Below are 21,620 nucleotides of genomic sequence, written 5' to 3'. Positions count from 1 at the left end.
CTTACTTACTAAACGCTCAAAGATGACCTCATTCAACACCAATAAGAAGGAATGACTGAAGCATAGCAAATAAAAAGTTTCTAGAGTTCTGTTCCAAATCTTCTACTTATTACTGCTATGTAATATGCCTTGGTTCACTGAGATCTACCCAATGACTCATCACAAATAACTCTTGCTCAAACATGTTTATGATGAAGTGTCAAACAACTCAAATACTCCAATCACAAAAAACTATCTCTGCACCTACCAAAGCAGACTGCCTAAGCTCTTACAGACCAATCAAATGGAACACTTGAATATGTTGTACACTGCTTTCCCCAGCACAGCATTCTTTCACTATAACATCAAGTTGTACTTGTGTTAGTCGCTCAGTAGTGTCCAACTCTTTGCAACCCCATGGACTGTAGCCACCAGCCTCCTCTGTCCAGGAAATTCTCCAGGCAAGAATGCTGGAATGGATTGCCATTTCCTTCTCCAGGGGATCTTCCCAACCCAGGGATTGAACCTGGGTCTCCTGCATTGCAGGCAGATTCTTCACCATCTGAGTCCTCTATTTGGGACTCTTTAAAAATAATATCAACATTGGAGTTGTTTGGACCTGGATTCAAATTCCAAATCTGCCAAAGTTCCCACTGTGGGATTTGGTGCCGTAAGTTAATGCCTTTAAGCTTTGGTTTCTTCCTTTCCATGAAAAATGGAAATATAAGCTATCTCATAAGCCTATTGTGAAGACTGAATGAAAAGAACATATAAAGGGCCTGGCAAATAGCAGACATTCGATACATTTGTTTCATTATGTCCTTTAAACCTGTCATGGTGCTTTAGTAGCTAAGTTGTGTCCGACTCTTGTGACCCCATGAACAGCAGACTGCCAGGCTCCTCTGTCCATGGCATTCTCCAGGCAGGTATACTGAAGTGGGTTGCCATTTCCTTCTCCAGGGGATCTTCCCGACCCAGGAATCTAACCCAGGTCTCCTGCATTGCAGGCAGATTCTTTACTGACAGCTATGTGCAAAACCACTTTTTCTGGAAAGAATGACAAGAAACTGTTAACAGCAGTTATCTTTGAAGAGAACTAGGAGAGGGAGGCTGTCATTTTTCACTTTGTATTTCTCGGAAGCAGTCAGATTTTCTAAATATAGACATATACTGTATTACTTGATGTTTTCTCTTAATGAAGGTTATATAGGCAGTAAATTAAAGATTATTTTATTCTGCATGTATCTATACTACCAGAAATAAATAAAAACCTTCATATTATTTAAGGAAACAAATCGAGAAAAGCAAATATGTTAAAGGTATCTTATCAGTGAATATTACTTATTTGGAAAAAGAGAACATATTCTATAAAATGGGACAGATGGTCAACTTTAGGTAAACTCACTAAATTTTCTAAATAATGTGTCTTTATAGCTATATCTTTTCTGAAGAAAACAAGAGGCTAAGAGTGGCCATAACATCAAAATGGTCTGTGCACATTAAGGATTAAACTGGCAGCTCTCACTGAGAAGGGAGTTAAGAGAAAATGCAAGCATTGGCGTCTTGCTGCCCAGTGAACCTGGCTGGGAGAGAGGAGAGGAACCTGACGAAAGCCCTGGCCAGTCAAGCCTAGTCCCAGACTCCTGGCCAAAACACTTTGGTGACCTTTGAAGCAAACTTTAATCTATTTTTAAAATAGATCTGAAAACACTGCCTATATTTGCAAAGCTATGTATTTAAACATCACAGGTACCAACAGTTTACTTACGTCATTCCAAGAATTCTCGTATAAAAATCCAGTGACTTCTTAGGATCCTTAATTCGCAGCATAGTCTGCTGCAAGAGAAAATCCTAAGGGGAAACAGTATGTATTAAACACCTTTAATTTTTACTACTTGTTACCAACATTAGCTTTGCTTTCTGTAACAAGATACCAACAGTCCACCACTGCAATCCCTTAGTCCATCACGGCTTTATTATTGCTTCTGTTCAGTCCATAAAAGCTAGGCTCAAATTTGTGTAGCTCGGTCAAAGAGTCGGGTTTTTTAAATTTTTTTCTTTTCTATAGATTTTGTGCCAAGTTCTGTAAAACAAGTTCAACAACCCTGTTTATCCTATCCCTATTTGTATTCTATCTAAAATCTTTTTAAGCAGCAATCTGGATCTCAAGAATCCTAAAGAGTTCATACTCATTGATCAAGATATTGCCCTTCTAAAAATCTATCAAAGGAAATAATTAGAAACTTTGACAAAGATTTATGTATAAAGACATTCATCACAGCATTTACATAGTAACTGTGTGCCAAATACTGTTCTAAATGATTTACAGAAATTAACTTATATGATCTTCATAACCCTCCTTATGATATATATATATTATATATATAATATATATATATATTATACCATCTCCATTTTACTATTGAGAAAGTAACTGGCAAACAGTTTGGTTCCAAATTCCTTGCTTTCAGCCATCTTGCTAAAGTGCCTCTAACAATGAAGCGATAGTTAAATACACCAGTTGTTGTTGCTTAGCAGCGAAGTCGTGTTAGACTCTCTGCAACCCCATGGACTGTAGCCCACCAGGCCACTCTGTCCGTGGGGTTTCCCAGGCAAAAATACTGCAGTGGGCTGCCATTTCCTTCTCTAGGGGATCTTCCCAACCCAGGGACTGAACTTGCATCTCCTTCTTTAACACAGGCATAATAGAATTTATGAAGACATTTAAAATGCTGTTTTAGAAGTATGTGGACATACATATGATATTATGACATCCATGTTATGTCAATTTTATCTCAATAAAGATGGCAAAAACAGTTTAGAAAATGGAAAGATAACACCACTTTTCTGATTGAGAAGACTTAATAAGATAAATACATTATTTCTAAGAAAACACAGAGTAATATAAATTCCAAAATCATTTAACCTTAAACAAAAGTCTATATATGGCAAAAAGATTAACAAAAACAAAGACTAACATTGAATATATTCAATGTTCAGTTCAGTTCAGTCGCTGTCATGCCCGACTCTTTGTGACCCCATGAATCACAGCACGCCAGGCCTCCCTGTCTATCACCAAATCCCGGAGTTCACCCAAACTCATGTCCATCAAGTTGGTGATGCCATCCAGCCATCTCATCCTCTGTCGTCCCCTTCTCCTCCTGCCCCCAATCCCTCCCAGCATCAAAGTCTTTTCCAATGAGTCAACTCTTCGCATCAGGTGGCCAAAGTACTGGAGTTTCAGCTTTAGCATCATTCCTCCCAAAGAACACCCAGGGCTGATCTCCTTCAGAATGGACTGCTTGGATCTCCTTGCAGTCCAAGGGACTCTCAAGAGTCCACTCCAACACCACAGTTCAAAAGCATCAATTCTTTGGCGCTCAGCTTTCTTCACAGTCCAACTCTCACATCCATACATGACCACTGGAAAAACCATAACCTTGACTAGATGGACCTTTGTTGGCAAAGTAATGTCTCTGCTTTTGAATATGCTATCTAGGTTGGTCATAACTTTTCTTCCAAGGAGTAAGCGTCTTTTAATTTCATGGCTGCAATCACCATCTGCAGTGATTCTGGAGCCCAAAAATATTAAGTCTGACACTGTTTCCCCATCTATTTGCCATGAAGTGATGGGACTGGATGCCATTTTTCTGAATGCTGAGCTTTAAGCCAACTTTTTCACCCTCCTCTTTCACTTTCATCAAGAGGCTTTTTAGTTCCTCTTCACTTTCTGCCATAAGGGTGGTGTCATCTGCATATCTGAGGTTATTGATATTTCTCCCAGCAATGTTAGTGGATTTATTCATAAAAATAAAGGCATATAAATCCTTTGCTGCCAAAGTATTATTTGGATGATATTTTAAAAAAACAAGCAGGGTTTGCTTTTTATAAAATGATTTAGTTATTCTATGCCAAGGTAACAGTTTTCTTTTTATCACCAAAACATTCTGTTAACTCTCTGTAACAGAATGTTAAACCACTCTGTTACTTCTGATAAACACTCAAATGATTCTGGAAAAAAGTTTCTTTAAAAGTTACTAAAAATCACTGTTTATTGCTATTGTTCTAAAATACTGTTCGAAATAAATATATCTTGTGTCTAAAAAAGACTTAAGCCTAAAAGTTGATGTATTATCTCATGGGACAGTTTTTAACTTTGTCTCTCCCTTTGGTTGTTCAGTTGCTAAGTCGTGTCCAACCCTTTTGCAACTCCATGGACTACAGCCTGACAGGCTCCTCTGTCTTTTGGATTTCCCAGGCAAGAATACCGGAGTAGGTTGCCATCTCCTTCTCCAGGGGATCTTCCTGACCTAGGGAGCGAATCCTAATTGCTTCCATTGCAGGTGGATTCTTTACCACTGAGCCCTCAGGGATGTCTTTCCCTCATTATGCTCTAAACTCAGAACAGTAAAAGATGTCCTTTATGCTCAAAAAGTTTCAGGCTTTCTGGCTTGACTGCTAAGCAACAAAGATTTGCTCCTTTGCCTTACAAAAAGAATAATACAAATAATCAGTCTTTTGCAGGAGTGGGAGAGGGCAATCTCCAAATTTAATTAATTTAAAACTACTGTGCAAAAACGTTAAAGGTACAATCAGGGATGTTTCTAGTACATGTACTATGTGCCTACAATATAATCCTGACAAAACTATAAAAAGTGGAGCCTGGAGTGAACCAAAGGATCAAGGTCAAGGTCCCTTTGAGCACTTCTAAACGGACTTTTATTTGGCATAAGACGTAAACATAGGGCTTCACTTTTTACCTATGAATGTCCAATGGCTCCGGTACCATTTGTTCAAAAAATCTATCCTTTCTCCACTGAATTACTTTGGCATCTCTGTGAAAAATCTGTTGGGTTTTTATTAGTGAGTTTATTTCTGGGTTCTACTCTTTTCCACTGATCTGTATCAGTTGTAACTTACCACAGCATTTGGCATCATCATATAATGGTTTGAGTGAGGTATAGAAACCTTATCTCTCCTTATATCCCTTTACTCTCTCCGATTTATAACTGTCTTAAAATATTTCCACTGCTGGGCCAGGGTGGAATACTAGGTTTTCCCTATTTCTCCACTGATAACAGCACGAGGGGAAAGACTGTTACTGCCTGGCAAGACGAAATCATCGCTCCCTACTTAGTCTTCTCTGATACTACCGTAGCACGGGGAGGTTGAGCACCTTATTATAGCCAGTTGGCTGGAAGACTAAACTCCCCACTCAGCCTCTGCTGGCAGAGGTGTGGCTGAGGCCACTGTTTTCTCTATGGGGTTTGGTTGTAGTAGAGCACTTGTGGTCTAAAAGTTTTCTGACTTATCAGGAAATACTGTGTATCTCCTGGTCCTGTGGGTAGAGAGAGAAGGCATTCATTCGGCTTTCTTGTGTGTGTGCATCCACTGGCACTTCCAGATCACTAGCTTCTTTAGCTCTAAGTCTGGGCTATATGAGGCAGAGAGAAAACCCAGGAAACTTACTGTCATGATGTTCCTAGGGTTTCAAAGTCCCTACCCAGTCTGCCTTCTTCTCTCTGCTTTTCAGAGTCTTCCTATTTTTGTTTCATATAAGCATATCTTGTATTATTGCACACCACTTTGTTATGGTTCACAGATACTGGTTGGTTTTTTTTTCCCCCTCAAATTGAAGGTCTGTAACAACCCTGTGTCCAACAAGTCTATCAGTGATACTTTTCCAACAGCATTTGCTCACTTTGTATCCCTCATCACATTTTGATAATTCTCATAATACTTCAAACTTTTTCATTACATTTGTTATGATGATCTGTGATCAATGATCTTTGATGCTATTATTGTGACTGTTTTGGGGTGCCATGAACCACATCCACATTAGATGACAAACTTAACTGAAAAAATTTGTGTGTTCTGACTACTCCACTGACAGACCACTGCCCCATCTCTTTCCCCATCCTCAGTTCAGTCCAGTTCAGTCGCTCAGTCGTGTCCGACTCTTTGTGACTCCATGAATCATAGCACACCAGGCCTCCCTGTCCATCACCAACTCCCGGGTTTCACTCAGACTCACGTCCATCAAGTCAGTGATACCATCCAGCCATGTCATCCTCTGCCATCCCCTTTTCCTCCTGCCCCCAATCCCTCCCAGCATCAGTCTTTTCCAATGAGTCAACTCTTCCCATGAGGTGGCCAAAGTACTGGAGTTTCAGCTTTAGCATCATTCCTTCCAAAGAATACCCAGGGCTGATCTCCTTCAGAATGGACTGGTTGGATCTCCTTGCAGTCCAAGGGACTCTCAAGAGTCTTCTCCAACACCACAGTTCAAAAGCATCAATTCTTCGGTGCTCAGCTTTCTTCACAGTCCCAACTCTTACATCCATACATGACCACTGGAAAAACCACAGCTTTGACTAGACGGACCTTAGTCAGCAAAGTAATGTCTCTGCTTTTGAATATGCTATCTAGGTTGGTCATAACTTCTCTTCCAAGGAGTAAGCATCTTTTAATTTCATGGCTGCAGTCACCATCTGCAGTGATTTTGGAGCCCAGAAAAATAAAGTCTAACATTGTTTCCACTGTTTCCCCATCTATTTCCCATGAAGTGATGGGACCGGATGCCATGATCTTCATTTTCTGAATGTTGAGCTTTAAGCCAGCTTTTTCACTCTCCTCTTTCACTTTCATCAAGAGGCTCTTTAGTTCCTCTTCACTTTCTGCCATAAGGGTGGTGTCATCTGCATATCTGAGGTTATTGATATTTCTCCTGGCAATCTTGGTTCCAGCTTGTGCTTCTTCCAGTCCAGCGTTTCTCATGATGTACTCTGCATAGAAGTTAAATAAGCAGGGTGACAATATACAGCTTTGATGTACTCCTTTTCCTATTTGGAACCAGTCTGTTGTTCCATGTCCAGTTCTAACTGTTGCTTCCTGACCTGCATACAGATTTCTCAAGAGGCAGGTCAGGTGGTCTGGTATTCCCATCTCTTGAAGAATTTTCCACAGTTTATTGTGATCCACACAGTCAAAGGCTTTGACATAGTCAATAAAGCAGAAATAGATGTTTGTTCTGGAACTCACTTGCTTTTTCCATGATCCAGCAGATGTTGGCAATTTGATCTCTGGTTCCTCTGCCTTTTCTAAATCCAGCTTGAACATCTGGAAGTTCACAGTTCACATACTGTTGAAGCCTGGCTTGGAGAATTTTGAGCATTACTTTACTAGTGTGTGAGATGAGTGCAACTGTTCGGTAGTTTGAGCATTCTTTGGCATTGCCTTTCTTTGGGATTAGAATGAAAACTGACCTTTTCCAGTCCTGTGGCCACTGCTGAGTTTTCCAAATTTGCTGGCATATTGAGTGCCGCACTTTCACAGCATCATCTTTCAGGATTTGAAACAGCTCAACTGGAATTCCATCACCTCCACTAGCTTTGTTTGTAGTGATGCTTTCTAAGGCCCACTTGACTTCACATTCCAGGATGTCTGGCTCTAGATGAGTGATCACACCATCGTGATTATCCGGGTAGTGAAGATCTTTTTTGTACAGTTATTCTGTGTTTTCTTGCCACCTCTTCTTAATATCTTCTGCTGCTGTTAGGTCCAGACCATTTCTGTCCTTTATCAAGCCCATCTTTGCATGAAATGTTCCCTTGGTATCTCTAATATTCTTGAAGAGATCTCTAGTCTTTCCCATTCTGTTGTTTTCCCCTATTTCTTTGCATTGATCGCTGAAGAAGGCTTTCTTATCTCTTCTTGCTATTCTTTGGAACTCTGCATTCAGATGCTTTTATCTTTCCTTTTCTCCTTTGCTTTTTGCCTCTCTTCTTTTCACAGCTATTTGTAAGGCCTCCTCAGACAGCCATTTTGGTTTTTTACATTTCTTTTCCATGGGGATGGTCTTGATCCCTGTCTCCTGTACAATGTCACGAACCTCATTCCATAGTTCATCAGGCACTCTATCTATCAGATCTAGGCCCTTTCTCACTTCCACTGTATAATCATAAGGGATCTGATTTAGGTCATACCTAAATGGTCTAGCGGTTTTCCTTACTTTCCTCAATTTAAGTCTGAATTTGGCAATAAGGAGTTCATGATCTGAGCCACAGTCAGCTCCCTATTCCCTGAGACACGATACTGAAATTAGATCAATTAATATCTGTGCTATGGTCTCTAAGAGTTCAAATGAAAGGAAGAGTTCCACGCCTCTTATTTTAAACCAAAAGCTAGAAATGATTAAGCTGAGCAAGGAAGGTGTGTCAAAACCTAAGACAGACTGAAAGCTAGGCCTCCTGCACTGCATTAGTTAAGTTGTGAAGACAAAGTTCTTTCAGGAAGTTAATAGTGCTACTCCGGTGAATACACAAATGATAAGAAAGTAAAACAGCCTTATCGCTGATATGGAGAAAGTTTTAGAGATCTGGATAGAAGATCAAACCAGTCACGACATTCCCTCAAGCCAAAGCCTGATCCAGAGCAAGGCTCTCTCTCCCATTCTAGAGGGCAGAGAGAGGTGAGGAAGCTACAGAAGCAAAGTCTGAAGCTATCAGTGGTTGGTTTATGAAATTTAAGTAAAGAAGTTAGTTCCATAACATAAAAGTACAAGGTAAAGTAGCAAGTGCTGAGGTAGAAGCTGCAGTGAGTTATCCAGAAGATCTAACTAAAATAATGAACGAAGGTGGCTGCACTAAACAGACTTTCAATGTGGATGAAACAGCTTTCTATTGGAAGAAGATGCCATCTAGGACGTTCACAATTGGAGAAAAGTCAATGCGTTTGAAGTTTCAAAGGATAGGCTCATTCTCTTGTAGGAGCAAAAACAGCTAGTTACTTTAAGTTGAAGCCAATGCTCATTATCATTCTGAAAATCCTAGGGTTCTTAAGAATCATGCTGAATCTCCTCTGCCTGTGGTCTTTATAAATGAACAATAAAGCCTGGATGATAGCATATCTGGTTACAACATGGTTTACTGAATATTTTAAGCCCACAGTTGAGACTTACTGCTCGGAAAAAAAAATAAGATTCCTTTAATACATTCATTGAAAATGCACTTGGCCGTCTAAGAGCTCTGACAGAGGTGAACAATGAGATTAATTTTGTTTCCATCCCTGCTAACATAGCATCCATCCTTGCAGTCCATACATCAAGGAGTAATTCTGATTCTCAAGACTTACTCTTTAAGAAATACATTTTGTAAGGCGATAGCTGTCATAGATGATTCCTCTAACGAATTTGGGCAAAGTAAATTGAAAAACTTCTGGAAAGGCTTCACCATTCTAGATGCCATCTAGAACATTTGTGATTCATGGGAAGAGGTCAGAATATCAACATTAATAATAGGAGTTTGAAAGAAGCTGATTGCAACCCTCACGGATGACTTTGAGAGGTTCAAGGCTTCAGTGGAGGAAATAACTGCAGATGTGGTGGAAATAACAAGAGAACTAAAATTAGAAGTGGATCCTGAAGATGTGACCGAACAGGTGCAACCTCAGGATAAAAGCTTCAATCTTGCATCAGCTAAACTTTCAGAAATTTTTATACTTTTGTCTGAACTGTGTGTTCTGGTCTTAGTAACAGCGAGGCCAACTCTCCATGGAGCCTATCAACTCTCTCTCCCAGTGAATTTTCAAATGTGATGCATCACCCCCAGCAAAGGGTCTTCTTCAGGTTCAACTAAGCATTCAGAGTCACAAGACAACTATAGGCTAGAAGGCTATCAGTCAGGAAAACACAGTTTACCAACAGAGCGGTGTTAGGTGTCTCTTGCAGCAAGAGTTTGGAAAAGAATCTATACCACTCAGGTGCAGGGAGAAGATCCACATTAGGGCAGGGGTGGGAGCCACCCTGGTGTAGAAGCCCCGTGTGCCACAAAAGGCCACTATCTCTGGTAGCAACTCCACAGGCACAGCTTTCAGGATTTTCACATGGGACAGTTTTAAGAGGCACTGAATTCAGGCAAACCCAAAGCTATATTAGATATTTACCATTCTCCCTTTGCAGATGCAACCTTCCAGTCAAGTTATTTCTACCAAAAGCAATATTGCCAAGTAGCAAATAGCATTTTCGTGGGAAACAGAGCTAGAGATAACCAAAGGTCAGATTCTTGTCAAGGGAAAAAGCCTAACTTGACTCCTAGGTGTCACATCGCCTATGAATTAGAAATGGATCAAGTTTTGCTTTTTCCGGACTTTAAAAAAAAAAAATCACAATCGCCTTCTGTGAAAGTTCATTTTGGAAAAAGAAATGTATTTGAGGGGAAGGTTATTTACTATGCGACAGCTGGAGCACATGGTTGATATACAGTATGGTCTGATACATTTTTTTCTTTACTACCTTTTTCCTGCTATTACTTCTCTGATTCAACCTATGTCAGAAAGTAACAGTTGTTCCGGAAGATCATTCAGCCACTTCCTCTACACTAGTTGTCATATCTAAATTGATTTCATGTGGTTCTTTCCTTCTTCCCACTCAACAGCTAACAACATACTGCAAGTATATTTAATCTACAAATAAGGAAGACAAAAACAGCTAGGAGACACAAAGGAAATTCGTTTTATTTTTAAAATTGCCTATGGTATTTGTAAACATACCTGCACCCAACTACTCTTACAACAAATAAGAGAAACAGGAATATCCTGGAAGCCCTCAGTATCACGAGGCCTTTCCAATCTCATGCAAAGGGAGAAAAACATACACAAGTATGAAAGAATTATTAAAAATTCTTCAGAGGCAATGTGGTTCAAATGCTGGCTCTATCACTGTTACCCTGAGTAAATCATTACTTTTCTTGAACACCAGTTTTCACATCTTTAGAATGGAAATAATAATGGTTTTCAGCTCTTAGGGCTGAGTTGGAAAATAAATGGGAAAATGCATGTAAGTGCTTAGCAGAGTTCTGTCTCAGAGTAAGTTACTCCACTTACTATTGCTCTTGTTATTATTATAAAATATACCCCAACTATTCTACTACCAACGATTGCTTTCGATTCCCAAGTCTGTATTCCCCAGCCCATACCTCTAACCTCAGCTCTGGATGTACATCTTCATCTGTCTACTCAACATTTCCACCTGAGTCAAATATCAAATTAATCACAGCCCCGATAAACACTCCTACTATTAATACATCCCCCTCAGGGAATGTCTCTAGAATCCCTTGTTAGCCCAAGACAGACATATGGAATCTTCCTAGTTTCTTTCTGCCACTTCTTCTGTAACCCAATCCAAGCGTTGGATTGGATTGGATCACCTGACTGCTCAAGTCCCTCTGGAATCTTTCTCCTTGCCTCTCCAATGATCACTACCACCTTGTTCTTGTCTTCACTACTTCCTGCCTGGACGATTGTCCAAACCTCCTGGAGGGGCTTCCCTGCTGGTCAAGTTGGTCAGGAGCTCGCTTTCCAGTGCAGGTGGTACAGTTTGATTCCTGGTTGGGAAGCTAGGACTACACATGCCTTGCAGCCAAAAGAACCAAAACATAAACACAGAACCAACATTGTAACAAATTCAATAAAGACTTTGAAAGTAAGAGAAGCCTCCCAGGTCTGTCTGCTTCTTGTGAGCTTCAGTTCAGTTCAGTCCAGTCGCTCAGTCATGTCCGACTCTTTGTGACTCCATGAATCGCACCATGCCAGGCCTCCCTGTCTATCACCATCTCCCGGAGTTCACTCAAACTCATCTCCATCGAGTCGGTGATGCTATCCAGCCATCTCATCCTCTTTCATCACCTTTTCCTCCTGCCCCCAATCCCTCCCAGCATCAGAGTCTTTTCCAATGAGTCAACTCTTCCCATGAGGTGGTCAAAGTACTGGAGTTGCAGCTTTAGCATCATTCCTTCCAAAGAATACCCAGGGCTGATCTCCTTTAGAATGGACTGGTTGGATCTCCTTGCAGTCCAAGGGACTCTCAAGAGTCTTCTCCAACACCACAGTTCAAACCCAAATGCAATCCAGAGTGATGCAATCCAGAATTCTGATAATGCTACCAGACTGAGCTTTCTATAATAAAAACCCAGTTGTGTCATTTCTGGGATAAAGATCAGAATTTCAATGGTGCCTTACAGCTTTAAGAAGAAAATCCCCAAAGCAAGCGCATACAGTTGTTGCATACTTCTCTAACTTCATTTTTTGTCATTACTCCACTAAACTGGTCATCTTAAATGGTTCTGATTTCATACTCTTGGCAGTTAAAAAAAAGAGAGCATGCACCCACCATAAATGTATATATATATTTCTTTTTAATTATACACAGAAATATACTTGAAAAAACAAATATATTTAAAATATATTTGCCAAACAAAAATCTTCGCAGGATGAGAAAAACGAACCAAGTGGGAATGTTCATATTTTCTCTGAGAATCCCAATGATTGCTTTGTGTCCCTCACCATTAACTCCCACTGCCTTATAACTTCAGTCTCATTGTATACTTGCAGGTCCCCGCATTGGTTCTCTATTGTCACTGTGTTTTTATATAAACTACAGTTCTCTCTGCTGAGAAAAGCCATTCATCCATCTAGCCACTGTCCTTATTCTTTCCTTTCCGCTTTTCTTCCCTCAATCCCTGCACCCAGTTCTACCTAGCTACCTCCTTTGTATTCAGTAAAACCCAACATAAATGTCACCAGTATGTTTGCCTTGAGAACCCCATGAACAGTAAGAAAACGCAAAAAGATAGGACACTGAAAGATGAACTCTCCAGGTCGGTAGATGCCCAATATGCCACTGGAGGTCAAGGGAGAAATAACTCCAGAAAGAATGAAGAGACAGAACCAAAGCAAAAATAACACCCAGTTGTGGATATGACTGGTGATGGAAGTTAAGTCCAATGCTGTAAAGAACAATATCGCATAGGAACCTGGAATGTTAGGTCCATGAATCATGGCAAATTGGAAGTGGTCAAACAGGAGATTACTGTGGGCAAGAATCCCTTAGAAGAAATGGAGTAGCCATCACAGTCAACAAACAGTCTGAAATGCAGTACTTGGATGCAATCTCAACAAAAATGACAGAATGATCTCTGTTCGTTTCCAAAGCAAACCATTCAATATCACAGTAATCCAAGTTTATGCCCCGACCAGTAATGCTGAAGAAGCTGAAGTTGAACAGTTCTATGAAGACCTACAAGACCTTCTAGAACTAACACCCCCAAAAGATATCCTTTTCATCATAGGGGCTGCTGCTGTTAAGTCACTTCAGTCATGTCCGACTCTGTGCGACCCCACAGACAGCAGCCCACCAGGCTCCCCAGTCCCTGGGATTCTCCAGGCAAGAACACTGGACTGGGTTGCCATTTCCTTCTCCAGCGCATGAAAGGGAAAAGAGAAGGGGAAGTCGCTCAGTTGTGTCCAACTCTTCGCAACCCCATGGACTGCAGCGTACCAGGCTCCTCCGCCCATGGGATTTCCCAGGCAAGAGTACTGGAGTGGGGTGCCAGGAATGGAATGCGAAAGTAGGAAGTCAAGAATTACCTGGAGTAACAGGCAAATTTGGCCTTGGAGTACAGAATGAAGCAGGGCAAAGGCTAATAAAGTTTTGCCAAGAGAAAGCACTGCTCACAGCAAACACCCTCTTCCAACAAAACAAGAGAAGACTCTACACATGGTCAATACCAAAATCAGATTGATTAAATTCTTTGCAGCCAAAGATGGAGAAGCTCTACACAGTCAGCAAAAACAAGACCAGGAGCTGACTGTGGCTCAGATCATGAACTCCTTATTGCAAAATTCAGACTTAAAGAAAGTAGGGAAAACCACTAGACCATTCAGGTATGACCTAAATCAAAGCCCTTAAGATTATACAGTGAAAGTGACAAATAGATTCAAGGGATTAGATCTGACAGCAGAGTGCCTGAAGAACTAAGGACAGAGGTTTGTGACATTGCACAGGAGACAGGGATAGAGACCATCCCCATGGAAAAGAAATGCAAAAAAGCAAAATGGTTGTCTGACTATGCATTACAAATAGCTGTGAAAAGAAGAGAAGCGAAAGGCAAAGGAGAAAAGGAAAGATATACCCATTTGAGTGCAGAGTTCCAAAGAATAGCAAGGAGACATAAGAAAGCCTTCCTCAGTGATCAATGCAAAGAAACAGAGGAAAACAATAGAGTGGGAAAGACTAGAGATCTCTTCAAGAAAATTAGAGATACCAAGGGAACATTTCATGCAAAGATGGGATCAATAAAAAACAGAAATGGTATGGACCTAACAGAAGCAGAAGATATTAAGAAGAGGTGGCAAGAATACAAAGAACTATGCAAAAAAGATCTTCCTGACTCAGATAATCATGATGGTATGTATGATCATTCCCCTAGAGCCAGACATCCTGGATTGCAAAGTCAGGTGGGCCTTAGGAAGCATCACTACAAACAAAGCTAGTGGAGGTGATGAAATTTCAGTTGAGCTATTTGAAATCCTAAAAGATGATGCTGTCAAAGTGCTGCACTCAATATGCCAGCAAATTTGGAAAACTCAGCAGTGGCCACAGGACTGGAAAAGGTCAGTTTTCATTCTAATCCCAAAGAAAGGCAATGCCAAAGAATGCTCAAACTACCGCACAATTGCACTCATCTCACATGCTAGTAAAGCAATGCTCAAAATTCTCCAAGTCAGGCTTCAGCAGTACATGAACCATGAACTTCCAGATGTTCAAGATGGATTTAGAAAAGGCAGAGGAACCAGAGATCAAATTGCCAACATCCGTTTGATCATCAAAAAAGCAAGAGAGTTCCAGAACAAACATCTACTTTTGCTTTATTGACTATGCCAAAGTCTTTGATTGCGTGGATCACAACAAACTGGAAAACTCTTAAAGAGATAAGGAATACCAGACCACTTGACCTGCCTTTTGAGAAATCTGTATGAAGGTCAGGAAGCAACAGTTAGAACTGGACATGGAACAACAGACTGGTTCCAAATCAGGAAAGGAGTACATCAAGGCTGTGTATTGTCACCCTGCTTATTTAACTTATATGCAGAATACATCATGAGAAACGGTGGGCTGGATGAAGCACAAGCTGGAATCAGGACTGCCAGGAGAAATATCAATAACCTCAGATATGCAGATGACACCACCCTTATGGCAGAAAGCGAAGAAGAACTAAAGAGCCTCTTGATGAAAGTGAAAGAGGAGAGTGAAAAAGTTAGCTTAAAATTCAACATTCAGAAAACTAAGCTCATGGCACCTGGCCCGATCACTTCATGACAAATAGATGGGGAAACAATGGAAACAGTGAGAGACTTTATTTTGGGGGGCTCCAAAATCACTGCAGATGGTGACTGCAGCCATGAAATTAAAAGACGCTTGCTCCTTGGAAGAAAAGTTATGACCAACTTAGACAGCATACTAAAAAGGAGAGCCATTACTTTGCCAACAAAGGTCTGTCTAGTCAAAGCTATGGTTTTCCCAGTAGTCATGTATGGATATGAGAGTTGGACTATAAAGAAAGCTGAGCGCCGAAGAATTGATGCTTTTGAACTGTGGTGTTGGAGAAGACTCTTGAGCGTCTCTTGGACTGCAAGGAGATCCAACAGGTCCATCCTAAAGGAAATCAGTCCTGAATATTCTTTGGAAGGACTGATGCTGAAGCTGAAACTCCAATACTTTGGCCATCTGATGCGAAGAACTGATTCATTGGAAAAGACCCTGATGCTGGGAAAGATTGAAGGTGGGAGAAGAAGGGAACGACAGAGGATGAGGTGGTTGGATGGCATCACTGACTCGATGGACATGAGTTTGAGTCAACTCTGGGAGTTGGTGATGGACAGGGAGGCCTGTCATGCTGCAGCCTATGGGGTTTGCAAAGAGTTGGACACAACTGAGCAACTGAACTAAAGTGAAGCGTCACCAACACTAAAAGTATTCCCTGACCTCCTCATCTTCCACTCAGATGGGAAGGGACATCAAGTAACTATATCAAAGAGGACTGACAGAGACAGTAAAAAGAACGTCAGGAGATCACTACTTGGGGATAGAAGAAGCACCAGCTTTTTGAAGCAAGTTAGTAAGTCTGCCCGGGATGTGGTGTAGCTGTGTATTCTCTGGTCTGCCTCTATGACAAAGATGCAAATGATCAACAAACAAGCTGACCTTCTACCATGGCTCTCTCCTTTCCAAACCAGCTCCTCGTCACTTTTCTCACCTTTTAGGGGTCCTCATCATCTCTACACTTAGATCTCTCCAATCTATTCTATAGAAAGATTTGAATCCCTCACTGGTTCCCCACTAACTATATGAAATCCAATTTTCTTAGAAGTGACACTCTAGGTTCTCTCCAAGATCTGGCTTCAACCTACCATTCCAGTCTTCTCTACCACCGCTTAAATAACTTGAACCAAAAACACATAACTCATTTCTCCAGAACACATTTCACACTGCATCTTTCTGTCACCTTACCAGTTTTGCTCAGATGTCTCCTCCACCTAGAAGCCCTCCCATGCAACCATCTCCTGTGTGATGCTGGGATCCCATCTACCTTTCAAGGTCTAGGCTCACCCCCACCTTCTGCTTGACTCACTCCCTGATATCCACAGTTGAAATACAACCTTGAATTGTATTGCTTTTCATAGTTTAGAGATTATAGATACATTTTATCCTTATAGCAGCTTTGTTTCTGCTGCTTTTACAAACTCGGCCCAAGTGTCCTGCTAAGATTATGGCCAATGATAGAATTAGAGATTCAAATATAGGTCTTCAGCCTCGAATACCCTGGTTATACATCATACTAGAGATGCTACTCACCTGCAGCCCGACATCCTGGAGCGTGAAGTCAAGTGGGCCTTAGGAGGCATTATTACAAACAAAGCAGGTGGCAGCAATGGAACTCTAGCTGAGCTATTACAAATCCAAAAAGATGATGCTGTTAAAATGATGCACTCAAAATGTCAGCAAATCTGGAAAACTCAGCAGTGGCCACAGAACTGGAAAAGCTGAGTTTTCATTCCAATCCCCAAGAAGGGCAATGCCAAAGAATGTTCAAACCACCATACAACTGCACTCATTTCACATGCTAGCAAAGTTATGCTCAAAATCCTTCAAGATAGGCTTCAGCAGGAACCCAAGAACTTTGAGACATACCAGCTGGGTTTAGAAAAGGCAGAGAAACCAGAGATCAAATTGCCAACAATCGCTGGATCATGGAAAAAGCAAGGGAATTCCAGAAAAAAATCCATCCACTTCTGCTTCATTGACTACACTAAAGCCTTTCACTATGTGGATCACAAAAAACTGTGGAAAATTCTTAGAGATAGGAATACCAGACCACCTTACCTGACTCTTGGGGAACCTGTGTGTGGGTCAAGAAGCAACCGTTAGAATGGAACATGGAAAAACAGACTGGTTCCAAATTGGGAAAGGAGTAAAACAAGGCTGTATATTGTCACTCTGCCTAGTTGACTTATATGCAGAGTACATCATGTCAAATGCCAAGCTAGATGAATCCCAAGTTGGAATCAAGATTGCTGGGAGAAATATTAACAAACTCAGATATGCAGATGATACCATTCTAGTGGCAGAAAGTGAAAAAGAACTAAAGAGCCTCTTGATGAGGATGAAAAAGAGGAGAGTGAAAAAGCTGACTTGAAACTCAACGTTCAAAAAACTAACATCATGGAATCTGGTCCCATCAGTTCAGTTCAGTTCAGTTCAGTTCAGTTCAGTTCAGTTGCTCAGTTGTGTCTGACTCTTTGCGACCCCATGAGTCACAGCACGCCAGACCTCCCTGTCCATCACCAACTCCTGGAGTTCACTCAAACTCAAGTCCATCGAGTCAGTGATGCCATCCAACCATCTCATCCTCTGTCATCCCCTTCTCCTCCTGCCCCCAATCCCTCCCAGCATCAAAGTCTTTTCCAATGAGTCAACTCTTCCCATGAGGTGGCCAAAGTACTGGAGTTGCAGCTTTAGCATCATTCCTTCTAAAGAACACCCAGGGCTGATCTCCTTTAGAATGGACTGGCTGGATCTCCTTGCAGTCCAGGGACTCTCAAGAGTCTTTTCCAACACCACAGTTCAAAAGCATCAGTTCTTCAGCGCTCAGCTTTCTTACTTCTTGGCAAATAGAAGGTGACAAAGTGGAAGCAGTGACAGATTTTATTTTCTTGGGCTCCAAAATCACTCTGGACAGTGACTGCAGCCATGAAATTAAGACATTTCCTTGGAAGGAAAGCTATGATGAACCTAGTGCGTGCTAAGTCACTTCAACATGTCCAACTCTTTTCAATCCTATGGACGGTAGCCCACCAGGCTCCTCTGTCCATGGGATTCTCCAGGCAAGAATACTGGAGTGGGTTGCCATGCCCTTCTGCAGGCACCTTCCTGACCCAGGGAATGAACGCATGTCTTTTTATGACTCCTGCACTGGCAGGCGGATTCTTTGCCACTAGTGCCACAAACCTAGACACCGTATTAAATAGCAGAGACATCACTTTGCCAACAAAGGTCTGTATAGTCAAAGCTGTGGTTTTTCCATAGTAGTCACATACGGCTGTGAGAGTTGGACTCTAAAGAAGGCTGAGTGTTGAAGAATTGATGTTTTCAAACTGTGGTGCTGGAGAAGACGTAAGAGTTCCTTGGACAGCAAGGAGATCAAATTAGTCAATGCTAAAGGAAACCAATCCTTACTATTCATTGGAAGGACTGATGCTGAAGCTCATGCTCCAATACTTTGGCCACGTGATGGGAGGAGCTGACTCTCTGGAAAAGACCTTGATGCTGGGAAAGACTGAATGCAAAGGAGAAGTGTGTGGCAGAGGATAAGATAATTAGATAGCATCAACAACTAAATGAACATAAATTTGGGCAATCTCTGGGAGATAGCAGAGGATAAGGAAGCCTGGTGTGCAATAGTCCATGGGGTTGGAAAGAGTCAGATACAATTTGGCAACTGAACAACAAGAGACGCAACCCTTGAAAATCTCTATCTTCTGTGCTCCCGCAGTGCTTTATAATTCCAATATATATAATCCCAGTTCCACCTTATGTTACAGTTGGTGTATGTTTGGTGCAGGAAGGAACTTCATCTTTTTGTTCATCTCAATATCCCCCAAGGTACCTATCATGCTCTTTACATATGTCAGATGATCAATCATCACTGAATTTACGCTTTCCTTGTGCCAAGTTTCAAAACACTATAGTCAGTATCTAGACGCAGAACAGGGTGGGGACTAGAGTGTGGGCTCTCCTTAGGCAATTTACTCAGTACCACTGTCTACTTATATGTAACATGGAAATGAGTATGCCTTCCTCGCAGTTGTGAGGATTAAATGAAGTAATGTACTTAACAACAGAGAAGGGGATGGCAATCCACTTCAGTATTATTGCCTTGAGAATCCCATGGATAGAGGAGTCTGGTGGGCTACAGTCCATGGGGTCGCAAAGAGTTGGACATGACTGAGCAACTAAGTACACACACTTAACAAACCAGGGCCTGGCACAACTCAACACATACCAGCTACTATTAATATTACACAGTCCATTTTATGTCCCCCATATGGCATTTCAAGAGTGAAAATGACTAATTCCCCAAAATAATTCCTTCAAATCAAGAGAAATCTACTTAAATTGAGAATGCATCAATTAAGATCACAAGGGATTGTATCAATCAATTTCATCAAGCTCTCTTTGGAATCTTTTTTTTTTAAACAGTCCAGTATATAAAATGTCCAGTTATCTGGATAATTAATTTACACTGAATAACTCAATCGGTATTATGTGAAATAACATGGTATTTAGCATTAAAGAGTATAAAAATAAGATAAGTGTGAGAGGAAATGTATATATTTATTTCTTCCCCCTTAGTCTTGCAGTGACTAACATTTTTCCTAAGCTAAGTATTATCAGGCGCTAGTCAAAGGCTTGAGCAATTAGAAGTGTTTGACTCTTCACCCTGAATGTAAAAAGCAAGCAGGGAATAAAGTCAGCAACTGTCTTAAAGGTCTGTACAAAGCAAACACTCAATCCTCAAGGAATTGGAGCTTTTCCAGTCAAATGAATGCATACAAAGGCATTTGCAGACAGTGTTGAGTATGCTGGAGCAAACCCTGGAGTGGCTGCCCTGTCTGATCTTGATAACGCCTGTAGGCACCACACCTGCGTGAGTTACACTGACTCAGTACAAACACGTTAAGCAAGCTGAAAAGCCTTCCTATGCAACCAGTCATTCCTCTCAATGGGTCTCAGCTGCAATAAGAGGATTAGTGAAGGAATTTCCATGATTCCCTTTCAGGATTCTAACATCCCTCCTGTGGGGCATTAAGCCCAGGCAGAGGACTGTCACTGTGAACAACTGTAAAGGCCAACCCAAAGCGAAATTCTGGGCGCGGTTAAAGTCAGGAGCCATCAGATTGATTTGGAGGAGTTAAACCCAGAGCCAAGGCAGTTACAGAAAAATGACCGGGACTTCCCTGGTGATCCAGTAGCTAAGATTCTGCACTCTCAACGTAACAGGCTCCCGACAGATCCCTGGTCAGAGAACTGGATCCCACACGCCACAACTAGGAGTTCGCCTGCCAACATCTAAGACACGGCGCAAATAGATAAAAATAAATAATTTTTTAAAAAGAAAAAAGAAAAAGAAAAATCATCCAGGCTGGGAGGAGCCGGCACGTAGAAACCTTCGACCAAGACTTGAGTTCTGAAACTGCCCTTACCCGCCAGGGCTATTGACCTGGGGCTGGGGAACACTCATAAACCACAGACAAGGTCTCTGATCCTGGCTGAGCCAACGTTTCAGGTAACTGTCCCAAGTCAAACAAATCAAAGCAAGCAGGGTCACAGTCTTTCAAACAACTTAAACGGATCCTTTCTCTGATCTCCTGTTGGGACACCCCTGGCCCTCTTCCCGGCCGCGGGCGGAGCTGCAGCGGTGGCCGGATGAGATTCAAGTACAGAGTTCGAATCATCCAGCCCAAGCCGGGCCTGGTTGAGCCCGGGAACTGCTCCCTCTGGGGGCCCCAGCCGCGCCACGCAGAGGGGGCCCCGACTCGGGAAAATTAGGTTCTACACCCACCTTGGTGCTGGGGTCCGGGTCGGAGCAACAGCTGAGGGCAGCCTCGTCGGTGAGGCCACCGGACGCGGGCTGTGGTTCTGCCATGGCCGCACTGCTGTATCACGGACGACGGTCCCCGGGAACGCAAGAGGTACCCACACTCCGCCAGCTTCTAAGTGCTTTTCACCAGCGCCGGCGCGACTGCGCCCCGGGGCGGGCGCTGCTGACTTCCAGCCAATCGCTTGCTGGAAAGGAAGTTGGCTTTCTGCTGATTGGGTCCCAGTTCCTCCGCCCACAGCGCTCTACGCCCAAGACTACAATTCCCAATGTGCTTTGCATATGATGGCGGCCTGCGTGTCGTTTTTAAAAAAAAAAAAAACCCAAATCGGCCCCAAGTTTCTCACTGTCACTTGATGACCTAATTTTGTTTCTATTTAACTACTAAAGTTCAATAATCACCTATACCTCAAGGCTGCCACGTGGTAGGAGATAGGAATCTGATGAAAAGAGAATTGGCAGCTATAATTTTTAAATTATAAGGATCTAAAACGATTTTCTCAGTTTAAGCAGTAGAGGATAATTAAAGCAACTCTGACTTAGTGCAAAACCTAGGTTTCGAGTTTTGGCTCCACTATTTATTAGCTCTAAAAGTTTGGAATAATTACTGACGTTTCTCTGAGCTTCCTTGATGGATTTTGGTGAGGA

The 21,620-nt window shown here is 41.8% G+C and overlaps 1 protein-coding gene across 1 annotated transcript in view; it reads right to left on the bottom strand.

The window, feature by feature from the left end:
• Nucleotides 1–21,097, bottom strand: part of GLO1 (glyoxalase I) — a 28,622-nt gene extending 7,525 nt beyond the window's left edge. The window contains exons 1-2 of the mRNA XM_052648402.1: nt 20,937–21,097; nt 1,748–1,830 (exon numbers count right to left, since the gene is read on the bottom strand). Coding sequence (XP_052504362.1) covers nt 1,748–1,830; nt 20,937–21,020 — 167 coding nt within the window. The 5' untranslated portion in view covers nt 21,021–21,097. The remainder of the gene's footprint in view (nt 1–1,747; nt 1,831–20,936) is intronic.
• Between the last annotated feature and the right edge of the window lie 523 nt (nt 21,098–21,620).

This window comes from Budorcas taxicolor, chromosome 11, assembly GCF_023091745.1.
Source record: "Budorcas taxicolor isolate Tak-1 chromosome 11, Takin1.1, whole genome shotgun sequence".
Classification (NCBI taxonomy): Eukaryota; Metazoa; Chordata; class Mammalia; order Artiodactyla; family Bovidae; genus Budorcas; species Budorcas taxicolor.
Note: the sequence above shows the minus strand (reverse complement) of the source record. Positions and strands in the feature narration are given on the sequence as shown.